Source organism: Cydia pomonella, chromosome 2, assembly GCF_033807575.1.
Source record: "Cydia pomonella isolate Wapato2018A chromosome 2, ilCydPomo1, whole genome shotgun sequence".
NCBI lineage: Eukaryota > Metazoa > Arthropoda > Insecta > Lepidoptera > Tortricidae > Cydia > Cydia pomonella.
This window is the reverse complement of record NC_084704.1, coordinates 10345947-10358898: the sequence shown is the minus strand read 5'-3', so window position 1 is coordinate 10358898 and position 12952 is coordinate 10345947. Positions and strand designations below refer to the sequence as shown.

The 12952-nt window shown below is 39.2% G+C and overlaps 2 protein-coding genes and 1 long non-coding RNA gene across 3 annotated transcripts in view; 1 reads left to right on the top strand and 2 right to left on the bottom strand.

The window, feature by feature from the left end:
- Positions 1 to 7555, bottom strand: part of LOC133533970 (HEAT repeat-containing protein 5B) — a 38159-nt gene extending 30604 nt beyond the window's left edge. The window contains exons 1-6 of the mRNA XM_061873063.1: positions 7337 to 7555; positions 5042 to 5171; positions 4119 to 4330; positions 3735 to 3882; positions 1813 to 2030; positions 507 to 604 (exon numbers count right to left, since the gene is read on the bottom strand). Coding sequence (XP_061729047.1) covers positions 507 to 604; positions 1813 to 2030; positions 3735 to 3882; positions 4119 to 4330; positions 5042 to 5167 — 802 coding nt within the window. The 5' untranslated portion in view covers positions 5168 to 5171; positions 7337 to 7555. The remainder of the gene's footprint in view (positions 1 to 506; positions 605 to 1812; positions 2031 to 3734; positions 3883 to 4118; positions 4331 to 5041; positions 5172 to 7336) is intronic.
- Positions 7556 to 7808: 253 nt separating this feature from the next.
- Positions 7809 to 9550, top strand: LOC133533893 (CCR4-NOT transcription complex subunit 9). The gene is made up of 2 exons (XM_061872977.1): positions 7809 to 8892; positions 9466 to 9550. The coding sequence occupies exons 1-2, from the start codon at positions 8000 to 8002 to the stop codon at positions 9479 to 9481; spliced, it is 909 nt and encodes a 302-aa protein (XP_061728961.1). The 5' UTR covers positions 7809 to 7999; the 3' UTR covers positions 9482 to 9550.
- Positions 9542 to 12322, bottom strand: LOC133533901 (uncharacterized). Its single transcript, XR_009801940.1, has 2 exons — positions 10506 to 12322; positions 9542 to 10422 (listed from the first exon to the last, which is right to left on the bottom strand). It is a non-coding gene; the product is annotated as an uncharacterized LOC133533901 (long non-coding RNA).
- Positions 12323 to 12952: the final 630 nt, after the last annotated feature.

The window sequence follows — 12952 nt, the reverse complement described above, 5'->3', positions numbered from 1 at the left end:
CAGAAAGTCAAAACACAAAAGACAAAAGTCAGAAATGATAGTCAAAGTCCGACAGTCGTACTTCACTCGCGAAACGCTCCCAACAAAACTATAAGCAAACGTGACGTCACGGTCACCAAGAGCCCATCTTGAAGTATGAAAAACATTAAAATTGCGATTTTGTCGGTGAAATATTGCGTTTATGTATAAAATATTTTTTTGGATAAAATGTAAGGAATCGAATGGTACCCTTACTTTATTCCTTTTTGGAAAAAAAAACATTTAATTTTTGAAACTTTCAGGTCCTATATTTTTTTTATCATTTCCATGTATTATTTTAATAACCACATTATTGCGATAAACTGCTCATTTGCTATCTATTTTACTAGATTTTGTTATAAAATTCAACATGTGTCATCATCCCTTTTATTGTGCATGACGAGCAGTGTATCATGTCGCGTCAAGTGCGATTAGCGCGACTATAATAAGTATGCAGATCGAAAATTAATCGATAGTTAAAAACGTACCTGCTTGTGCACCCACTTTGAGCTTGCTATTCAAATTAGACGTTTCGCCTGCCTGCGTCGCCGCTATTAGAGCGCCCAGTAACCCTGATACCGCACATCTGAAAGTAAACATAAATATTTAAAAAGAAAAATCATCCCTACATCAAGTCTTTTCGATATTTGTAGACGTTTCCTTTTAATTATACATCTAGATCTAATCTAGGTCTAGTCTAGGAATAGGGCTACCACCGGAGTTTATTTCACTAGTTAAGTACTGGTACTTACACCAGGAAAATCGAGTGAGGTAGGCAGGAGAGCTGTCGGACCCATGTGGGCTGGACTGCGGAGTAAGGCAGGGGGGGTTGAGCTCACCTTTAATGTTCAGTTTATACATGAATGCGCTGATTGAGGAGCTCAGCAACACTCAAGTCGGCTGTTTTGTTGACGGTGTCTGCGTCAATAACCTGAGTTACGCAGATGACATGGTGCTGGCCCCCTCAGTCAGTGCATTGCGTCAGCTAATCCAGGCGTGTGAGGCGTACGCGACAGCGCATGGTTTGACTTACAATGTAAGTAAAACTAAGATCATGGTCTTTAAGGCGGGAAGTAAATGTCTTGTTTTTATACCACCTATCATCCTTAAAAGTGTTGCACTACAAAGAGTGACACATTTCAAATATTTGGGACATTTGCTGACCGACAACTTAAAGGACGATTTAGATATGGAGAGGGAGCGCAGGGCATTGTCAGTTAGAGCGAACATGCTAGCCCGCAGATTTGCTCGGTGTACAGATGAAGTCAAAATCACTCTCTTTAAGGCTTCCTGTACATCATTGTACACGTCAAGTCTGTGGATTAGATATACTCAGCGAGCTTACAATGCCTTGCACATTCAATACAATAATGCTTCTAGCATGCTCTTGAGACTTCCGCGTTTCTGCAGCACATCGTCCATGTTCGCCGAGGCGCGCACAGACGGTTTTGATGCCGTGTGGCGCAAGAAAGCGGCCTCACTGCTTCACAGAGTTCGCGGGAGTAGCAACAGCATTCTAAACATGATAGCTAATAAGCAAGCTCTGTTGTGGGCAATGGGTCAGCGGATTTTTTTTATTAGGTTACGGTTGCTACTAACATAACTGATAAGCTATAACTAACACATTTATGGACCATATGTTGTCTTTAATAAAGAAATTTTAATTTAATTTTTAATTTAATCTAATCTTATAAGTGGTAGCATGCATCGCATTGGCCGCCGCAATGCAGTCTTCTGTCGCGCGGTCGTTTCTCAAATATAAACTCTAAATTAGCTGCAAAGGGTTTAAATTACCTGAGCGTGTAATCAGTCGGCTGCGCAGCTCTCAAGCAAGCCGCAGCTATAGCATCTAGGTCTGCTGCGGTGAGCTTCATCAGTGGCAGCATGTGACGTAGTGCATTAGCCGCCGCAGCGCGGACGGCGGGCGCGCGGTCGGACAGCAAGGCTGCGCGCGCGGCTCGGGACACCTCGCGCAAGGCACCGGGCGCGGCTAGGCCCATTCCGACGCAAATCTGAAAAACAATATACCGTTATCGCAATAATATGATTTTATTTATTTATTTATTTAAACCTTATTGCATAGTAAAAAATATACAGTGACAAAACGCGGACTTAATACCACGCTTAAATAAATAAATATTTGGGGGCAATCGTACACAGATCTCCCTAGGCCCAAACTAAGCAAAGCTTGTACTAAGGCCTGATTCGTAGCGAATTCGCCGAATTCAGAGTGCTTTTCGCGAATATTTTCTAGTTTACTTTATATGTGACCGAAACCAGCAAAACGTCCCACCTTGTCGCTTGCCATAAGGACGAGATTTGCTTGTGTTTCTATACGAATAACATGTCAAGGCGTCCTTATGGCAAGCGACAAAGCGGGACGATTTGCCGGTTGCTCAGGTAATCAAATAAACTTTTTAAGTGAACGCCTAAAATAATTCGCCGTCAAATTGCTGTCAAAAACTTGATCCAATATTATTTTGATAGTAGTTGGAGATGATCTCTGATGGTTATGGTGCCATCAGCTTGCTTTAGCCAATTCCCTCTAAATCGGACCCAAATACTTGATTCAACAAAGTCCCACTGTATTGACCTATTGAAACGACAAGAACGATTTACAACATAAATATTTTTAAAAAGATAGTTCTTGATAAAACTCAAACCAAGAATGTGTCAAAAGACACCTGTCGAATGTATCATGGAGGGCATACAACAAAACTTACGACAGCAACAACTTAACAATAAAGATACCTATATAGATAAATACATATATAAAACATATATTACCGGGATTCATAACCCGGGACCACTTAGGCAGGGCCACTAAGCCACCGCCGCCAAGCTATTTGCTAGCAGACCGTTAAATATAAATATCATTTAACACGCTCAAACATGTAATTTATCTGCGTATTTTCCTCGCAATCGAAGTGACATAATATAGTACTAAACCGATACATAATGCCCGGATAGGCCGGATAAAATAGGTTGTATGCTCTTGGTGTAATGTGTTGCAAAACTGTGATCGACTAATTAAACACACGTCATCAGCACGTTTGACGACAGAGGGCCACGATTTTTTATGAGTTTACCGACGTACAGTCAGCATCAAAAGTAGCGAATGAAATAACGCGCCAAAAGTATCTGATATTCCGGATAACTTTTCCAAATACAGATAAATTTCTAGAATTCGCGTTCAAAGGTATATCTTTTACAATCTTTGTTGTTCTATATTATTATTAAACACATCACTTTTTGTTATGCTGTTACAGATACTTATGAAGCGTTATTTGATCCGCTACTTTTGATGCTGACTGTACGACCTGTCTTCAATCACTTCGTAATAGAAGTTACGGTGTATTTTTGACACGTGATTTTGCGGGAAAGTATTTTAGGTAATCAAGTCGTAACATAGCGTCCTTATTGTGGTATTTAAATTAATACATTTAATTATTTTTTTCTATTATATATATGTATTTAGATTTAACTGTAAATAACACTCGTTTAAATAAATGGGTTACAACAATTGACATATAGAAATAAATTCACTATACATGTACAGAGATAACAAAAAGTGAAGCAGGCGAAGCCATGACACATTTACAGTGCACGAGTTATCGTAATTAATTCTAATTGCAATGTACAGGAAAAACAACATTAACTCTTTCGGTCTTCCTGATAAAAAACACATTCCGTATGAAGTTATTATACAGGTTTACCTTTTCCAATGTATTCATTATTTCCAGTCTTGTCTGCGATTCGGCGCTCTTCAGCGACCTGACTAGGGTCGTCACTGTTTCCTCGTACGAACGCCCCATCATTCGGCCAAGTTTCTCGTACATCCCCCCTAAGCAACATATCGCAGCTCTGAAAATAAATGTTTTGATCACTTTGAGTTTCTCTTCTTTTCTTCCCGGCATTTCGTTTGACTCTTAACCAGATATAAAAATCTCTTAAACAAAATAAGGATTTCGAAGGGTGCATGTTGAGGTTGAGAGATATATAATATAGGTATTATTTTTCTGTATAGCTCTCGACAATTTTCAGTCAGTCAGGCAACTATAAGTTCCTTGGAAACAGCATCATAATATAAAATTACTTACAATCTTGTTGGCAAGTATGAAGGTGAGTCATCTTTAACTTTAATGATATCATTGCATTTGTTGACGGTATCAAACAGTAAGAAGGTGTCTCCAACAGAGAACAGTGTGGCCAAACAGCGAGCAAGCAGCCGTCGAGCCGGGGAACCCAGGTTTTCACGGAGGAGGTTCACTAATTGGGCTACCAGCTTTTGTTGACAGCTCTTGATGTCAGACTGGAAAATGAAAGAATAATATCTTATACCTTTAAACGAGCAATTCTTGTATATATATATATATATTTCTGTGATCTCGGAAACGGCTCTAACGATTTCGCTGAAATTTGGTATATGGGGGTTTTTGGGGGTATACAATCTATCTAGATTAGTCTTATGTTTGGGAAAACACGTGTTTTCGAGTTTTCATGCGTTTTTCTTTCGTCGCAGAATATGGTCGCTAATTTCGTGTTGCCAGCCACTATCCGTCTGGTCCAGCGGGTTAAGACGCGGACTGCTAAACGAGTGTTACGGGTTCGAATCTCGCCCGGTGACTGACTTTTTTTTTAAATATATTTAGACAAGTTTAATTTAGTAAAAAAATGTAGTTAAGATTATCACCACCATATTACAATAAATATAACCGGTCGCCCAGGTACTATTGTTTTAATCTGTGATGTGGTTAATGATAAATGAACCATTTCAAATGATAAATAAACAAACAACATGGTAATCAACAAACAATTTTAAAATGACACAGCCGCATCTAGAATGACATGGAACTTGTCATTGGTTTCACTCTTCAAAAGTGAAATATGTGAAGCAGCAGTAATAGTAATAACATATACTCATCTATGCATCAGCAGATGCAAATGATGATTGCTAAAAGAGATAAAGAGAGAGGAGATAGAAGATAAACGTAAAATTCATTTGTAGTAGTAAGAAGAATACCTTATGAGCCGCCACAAGGACTTTGTCGAGGAATCGAAGCCATTCGAAGATGAAATGTGGCTTCTTGTCATCAGGTAGCTGTTGCAGCGCCGTTTCGTTCAGGGTAAGGGAGTGGGAGACCTCCATGATTCTGCAAGGTATAATGGTCTTTCTACGACTATAATACAATATCAATTGTTAAGGCCAGTATCAACAATAAAATTTAACAATCCAACAACAGGGTGATTAAGGTTGTGATTACAAAAATTGGTTATAATGGTAATACTGAACTTGTGAAGAAAAACATCTCTAGTCCCATGGGACATACATGGATGGGATACATGCATCATCGTTTTCTATAGAATAGCTTTTTTTTTGTGATTTTTTTGTTCAACAAGGATAGTTGATACATATTACTATCTTTTTTGTCATTTCTGATCTGATCATGATCCCGGATACACCATAGACTGCAGAGATTATTGAAAATTGATTATTAATCTATTTTGCCTTTTTTATCAAATATTGATTTATTTTTAAATTATTCACACTCCTATAAATAAATTATACGCTGAAATAGATGATATACATAAAAGAGTAAGTGACAATGCCCTCCAGCCTACAGCTTCACTGCTAGAGAGCTTAGTTGTCTTTTTATAGATTACTTGTTTATTAGTAAAAATTAAATAGGCAGGTCCACACAGAGCGAGCATATGCGCAAGGCAATTTCCTCGCGCGTATGCTCGACTGTTCGCCTCCCTGACCGAGGAAGCGCGCTCGGGCGAGGAAAACGCGCGTGCTACCTCGGCCGAGCCACGTCTACACTGGCCAGTTTGTGCATGAGGAAATTGCTTCGCACGTATGCTCGCTCTGTCTGGACCCGCCTAATCACTATTCCCATAAGTATTAAGTATATCTATAATTAAAGAAGATAGTCGGAAGTATCTGAAACCTTAGTAAAACCAAAGAGAATTCGAAATAGAGGTGGATTAACAAAGTAAACTTTGTAGCCTCAGTAAATTTACTGCCATCTTTCGACACAAGATTAAAACTTTTAAGAATGCCATTTGACTTTGATCCTCATTCTTTCACTGATATGTGTTAAATTAATTAAATATCAAAAAGTGGCACCATCCCCTAGCATAGGCCAAAGATTTGGCGCCATCGCTCAAAAAGGCAGGCGGCATGGCAGTAAAATAACTATGGCTACAAAGTTTACTTAGACAATCCACCTCTATTTCAAATTTTCTTTGGTAAAACTATTTTAGGATAAGGTCTATAGGTCTATACCGTTTTTGAGCTATGATGAAACATTATCATCATAGATCTAGATTCGAAATGTTGTAGAATATAATAGAGGATGAATAAGAACTATCTTATTATAACAATATAAGCTTTTATCAAAAGCCTTTAAATCCTTTTCCTGATCATTTAATGTTTTCCTTAGAACACAGCTCAGTATAATATGAACTGAAGATAGATATCTGTCGGGTTATGGGGACCTTTCCTAAAAATGTGATAAGGACTTAGCTTAGGTGAAAAATCCTGTGTACAAATCGCAAAAATCGAGGTTTTGTTGTCAACATTTTCCTCCTCTAAAACTTAACCAAATTTGGGAAAGGAATGAGAAAGAAATTATCTGTGTCAATTGTTGCCGATTATGTATGTTAGGTGTCTGTTTACGGCACATTTATTTGGCCGGTTTTAGCTCTTTTCGAAGTAACCTAGTTCTTATAAAAACAAGAATATCAAAAACAGCAAAACATACAGACACAGGTAATGATAATATTGAACATCCAGAGACGAAAATGTCAAGAATGTTTGTATGAAAAAAAGCCCTAATGTTTTCTCATTAAACTAGCATACATATTATAAAAATATATCTTGAAACTACGAAAGATGTTATGGCTGAGATGCCAAAACATTATTTCAGATTTATGATAAACCAAGCCCTTAAGTACTGTATAAACAAGCAACTTCCTGGCATAGTAGACATGTTAATGTGTAGGCTTTGATGATCTGTCTCCTAGTAAATTTAAATTATTAATATAAAGCACATATAGCTGTAACATTCAGATATCCTGCCTAGTTCCCAACTAATTAATGTTCGCATGACTGTTCAAGTACACCAAAAGATTGTTTATTTTATACGTCCGAAATAGCTATGGCGTCAGCCAATTATTGGAATCTGAGTGAATACTCATGATACGTAAACAATTTTACGGATAGATATAAAATAGAAGTATTACCATGGTCTATGACTGGCCTAAAAATGCTCGATCTTAAACTAATGATTACGAAAATGTTAATAGTTATTACCTAATTTAACGCGTACCAATACAGCTGACCAAGTTCTGTACACTTTTTACATTTACATAGTATTTAAACATTAGATCCAAAGTGAAGGTAAAAAATGTCTCTGTAAATGCAATAAATAAATAAACGTAATTTACTACTAAAAATAAAAATATCCAAAAAGGATCCACGATATACAACACGATTCATACACACAAACCGTAGTCTGACAGAAGTGACAGAACAGAACGATGACAGCAGTGCTGCTGACGCTGCTGTGAGGTAGTGAAGCGATAATGATGACAGTGATACCATTTTCGGTTTTTGGATGGTTCTACTACTTCTATGTCACAAAAAAAAATATAGATATTATATTCAATTTATTTATTATAAAAACAAACAATGATCAATAAACTGTTTATATACAAATTATTGTTGGTATCATTCTATCTAATAAGTTTTTTTTTAATAATGCCGAGACGATGCGAAGAAATAAAAATGTCTACCCTTTTACTTTGACGTTTGTCAAGACAAGACTCAGTATTTTTGATAATTTGTGATATGAATTAGAAACTGTTTTGTTTTAGTGGACAATGAGTTTTGACCTTTACTTAAGATTTTATTTTAAGCCAGTGCCAAGTATATAGTATTATTAGTATTACAACAATCTCCCATTGAGCTGCAACAATGAATAACAACATGAGCGCCCAGCAAAGCCCGGCCAACATGCAAGCCGTGGTGGACCGCGAGAAGATATACACGTGGATCCTCGAGCTGTGTAACCCAGAGACGAGGGAGAATGCTCTCCTGGAATTGAGCAAAAAGCGGGAAGTGGTCCCCGACTTGGCACCCATGCTATGGCACAGCTTTGGCACCATAGCCGCGCTGTTGCAAGAGATTACGAACATCTATGTGGCAATGATCCCGCCGACGCTTACCGCGCATCAAAGCAACCGTGTATGCAACGCTTTAGCCTTGATGCAGTGTGTAGCCTCTCATCCTGAGACGAGATCTGCATTCCTTCAAGCCCATGTTCCATTATTCCTGTACCCCTTTCTCCACACGGTCTCTAAAACTAGACCCTTCGAATACTTGCGATTGACAAGTCTGGGAGTCATTGGAGCATTGGTCAAGACAGATGAACAGGAAGTTATAACATTTCTGCTAACCACAGAAATAATTCCACTGTGCTTGCGTATTATGGAAAATGGGTCTGAACTTTCTAAAACGGTTGCCACATTCATACTCCAAAAGATTTTGCTAGATGACAGTGGTTTGTGCTACATTTGTCAAACCTATGATAGATTTTCACATGTAGCCATGATACTCGGCAAGATGGTGCTGTCTTTAGCAAAAGATCCTTCTGCGAGGTTGTTGAAGCATGTAGTTCGCTGTTATCTCCGTCTGTCTGACAACCCGAGGGCCAGGGAGGCACTGAGACAATGTCTTCCGGATCAGCTGCGGGATGCTACGTTCACAGCTTGCCTTCAGGAAGACAACTCTACAAAGCACTGGCTTGCGCAGCTAATTAAGAATTTAGAAGCCCAGCCTCCTCCTGCTAGCCCTGCTCAACAGAACATGTGAGCTTCTCTTTTATGGAGCTCTAGTCCCACTGCAGTGTTCTCTCTGTGGTTCAAGGATTCCCAACCTTTGTTGGTGTTGAGCCCCCCCTGATGAAAAACAGTATTTTATGCCACTAGTTTAAATTTAACTTCTGCTGTGGTAAAAACCCTTTGGTTCTTCTTTACCAGCAAGGTATTCCTTGCCCTCTTTGTCTCAGTGCAATCCTCTGGGGGGGTATGCCCCACTGGTTGGGATCCCCTGCTGTAGTGTATTGTTTCTATGTGATACTCAACTAATCTTGCAGCCTCTGGTATAAGTTTATCTTAATATAAAGTTTAATTTTAACAGTAAAGTAGTTAACATGGAAATAATGTGTTACACTTTCTGTAGTGGGTCTGAGCCACTTTGAAACTAGAACCAAAATGCATTTCACAATCATTTTTACTGTTCAAATTATTGCTTTTTATGTATTTGAACCTTTGACTGACACTTCATTATTAATATTAATATGCCTACTGACTAACATTAATGTAGTAGAATATGTGATTGAACATGAATTGGTTTTATATGTTATGTATTTCTTTTTTTAGGTACAAAACAAGATGAAAGCACTTATTTTGTATGCAGATGTAGTGGACTGGTATAAGAATAAAGTTTTTCATAATGTGGCATGTATACACAATTGTTTATTTATTACACCCTTTAATTTAAGTAGTTGCTTAACACATTCACTGACTGAACTAGTAAAGGCCAGAGGGATCTTTTTCTTTTACTCTCACTAAGACGTAATTAGAGTTACATAGAATAAGAGCAAATGCACAGATTGCGGAGGTTGCAGGTTCAAGTCCTGCCGGAAGAGTAATTTTTTCCTTTAATATAAAATTCACAATAGTCTTATCTTAAGTGCTATAGGCGTTACTGGCACAGAACATTTTGAACTTTAAAAAAATTGAAACGACAAAAACTATTTAACTACCAAACTGGCTCACAAAATTTCGCGAATATCGGTTAGGAAGGTTATTTGGCTACGGTTTCTCCTCTGCAGGTACAATCTGCAGAGGAGAAACCGTAGTCAAATAACACTAGACCCTACTCATAGTGTTGTGTTCCTGCCGGTGAGTAAGGTTGCCAGAGCTCAACGATTGTGCGGAGTGTTTGGGTAGGCAACGCGCATGTAACTCCTCTGGAGTTGCAGGCGTCCATAGGCTACGGAGACTGCTAGGCCGTCAGGCGGGCCGTATGCTTGTCTGCCACCGAAGTAGTATAAAAAAAAGAACAACCGCACAAACCAAAGCGGAGATCGGTAACGCTCTGTCAGTGACAATGAGCGAAACTAGGGGTAGGCCTCTGTAAGCTGAAGACCTCGCACAGCTAAACTGTGGAATGAACTGTCGCCTGCGGTATTTCCGGACCGATACGACCTTCAAGAAAAGAGCGTACTTCCATCTTAAATTCCGGCAACGCACTTAAAACCCCTCTGGTGTTGCAGGTATCCATGGGCAGTGGTAATCGCTTACTATCAGGTGATCCGTCTGCTCGCTTGCCTCCTGCGTCATAGAAAAAAATTACCTTAAAAAATGTAATATTAAAGAATAATTACTTTGTCGAGTTATTATCACAGCGGACTCACCATAGTCGTCAGTGCCATACGCTATTGGTGCCTAAGTCCTTTATGTCAATGTCCGTGCATTTGAATAATTTATTTTTAATTTTTTTTCCTATACATTACAAAACATCTATAAAAATAAAAATTTGGTATTTCTACATGCGCCACGCGGGCCATGCCTCTAGCCGCGTTGTATTCGCGTCTAAAAAACAAATGTGTTAATCGCGCCCGCACCGCGTCGCGCGGCGCCACTTCGCCATATCGTGTCAAGATAGATCGCTCACCTACACTTAGATTATGCAACAACGGTTCGTTTCTTAGGCGCCGCGCCGCGCCGCTCGACGTTCGCGTGTAAATAACGCCGCAGCGCCCTGCTTCGCGTTCGTAAAAGTGCGTACACACCAAGCCAACGAATGGGTTTCACCGACCTTGTTTGGCCCTGTCTGGACGGCTCAACAAACGCTAACGACCGTTCCATAATCATTCGTTAGCGTGTGCCGGCAATACGCTGCGTGGCGGTAGGTATTATTTTACGCAGGCAAATTGCCTGCGTACACACAAGACCAACGAATGTCAACGAAAGATATGCGTGTTGGCGTTGGCTAGAACCAACGAACGTGCGACAGCCAACACTGAAAAACGTTCGTTAGCTTGGTGTGTACGCACCCCAATCCACAACGCATGGGGTCGATTGCTTCAAATCCTTTGATGTTGCCGCCTCACTGCGGATCGTCGGCACACGCTTACAAACCATCGTTGGCGTTTGTTAGTACGTCCGCGCTATCTACGACACACGGTTCAAGAGATACAGCCATAGCCCTTTAAAGATTGCTGCGTGACTAAAATAACTTTTCCTGATAAAAAAAATCTTCATAGGCCTGGTAATATAAGGCAATCTTAATAAAAGTACTTACTACCCCTATTTTACACAAACAACAAAAGCAAATAAATAAAATAAAAATATATATGGCCGAGTACATTTAATTCTTAGAAATTACTTGAGAGTTAAAAACATAACTTTCATCGAAATTGTTGAAATGACGATGAGATTATTATCTCTCTTCATAAAGAAATAGAATAAGGGTCGGCTCCACGTATGGTAAGTTTCATAGTTCACTGCTTACGTTCATCAGTCCGCTAATTGTGGTTGGTGTAACTGGCCCTTAAACTAACTTCCAATTTGTACTACCTATCGCAAGGCGACTTAAAATTACATAGTTCATAAAAATGTTTGTTAGTGTTGGCGTTCTGCAAATGCTTTAGCGCAAAACCAAAATCGCCAATTACACTTGCAAAATGGCGGCAATTTTGAAGTTTTTTAACTTTCTATTGTTATACCAGAGCATATAAGCAAGCGATTTTAATGAGCGCTTAGATAAAGCAGAAGCATAGTTATTAACTTGTGTTGTGAAGACAAGAGTTTGCAGGGGTACACAGCTAATAACTTTTGTGATTATACCTACCTTTTCCCAATTTGCTGCCGCTTACCAAAAACAATCAGTCGCCTATTTTACTAACTTTTCAATCGATACATCTGACACTGACAACTTCTTGTACCTAATTTCTAAGCACAAAGCGTCAATATTTACTTGTTGGACTGTACTGTACTGTCCGTGATTATCGACCCGGCAATGTACAGAAAATGGACAGTATCGGGTACCAATTGTCAGCATGGTGAAATAGACACCAGGCCAAACAATTTTAGTTGTGCACTCTCTGATCACGTATAGGTAGTTGGTATTTTGAGGTCACAACATCTCACGATTCCATTGGCTGATCCGCCTGACTGCGTTCGGTAGGTACCTTACTCAGACAGAGGGAGTAGATACCTAGACGGCCTGCCTAGGTACTCAGGTGGTGGGTAAGTTTAAAAATCGGGGCCCATGATAGGATTTTGAGACACCGCCCATCTTTTACAAGGTTTGGAGCTATACCGCAGTAATTGATTATTACAAACAAACTCAGGTTTCGGAGTATGATTCTTTTGATGTACGTTCAGCTTTACCTGCATCCCCACATCTTTGCGACCGCTACTACTAGTCTGTGTCTCAGTTGCTCGAAGGATGCCAAGTTTTATACTATCTGTTTTTTTAACACTATCGTAAAATTGTGTACCGTTATTGACAGTTTGGACGACTATGGAACAAGCTTTATCCAAACTGAATGATTTATTCTTCTGTACATTGGAATTGTTTCGAAAGTGTGGTCCATGGCATTTATGACGGTTTATATCCTCCCTTTGTTGAATCATGGTATTAGATTCGTTGTCGATTTTTGACGCTGCGGAGATACTTGTGTTAACTCCTGCATCTTCGAAATACTTTTGTAAAATTAACTCTCTTGAAGTCAACTTACTCGTAGTATCCTTGACCCTTTTCTTTGATTTAAGTGGGCCAAGATTGTTAATAAATGTCTCTTTCTCAATGACGACTGCCCTTGTGGGTCTATTGGGTTTTCTTACAGGCTTCTCA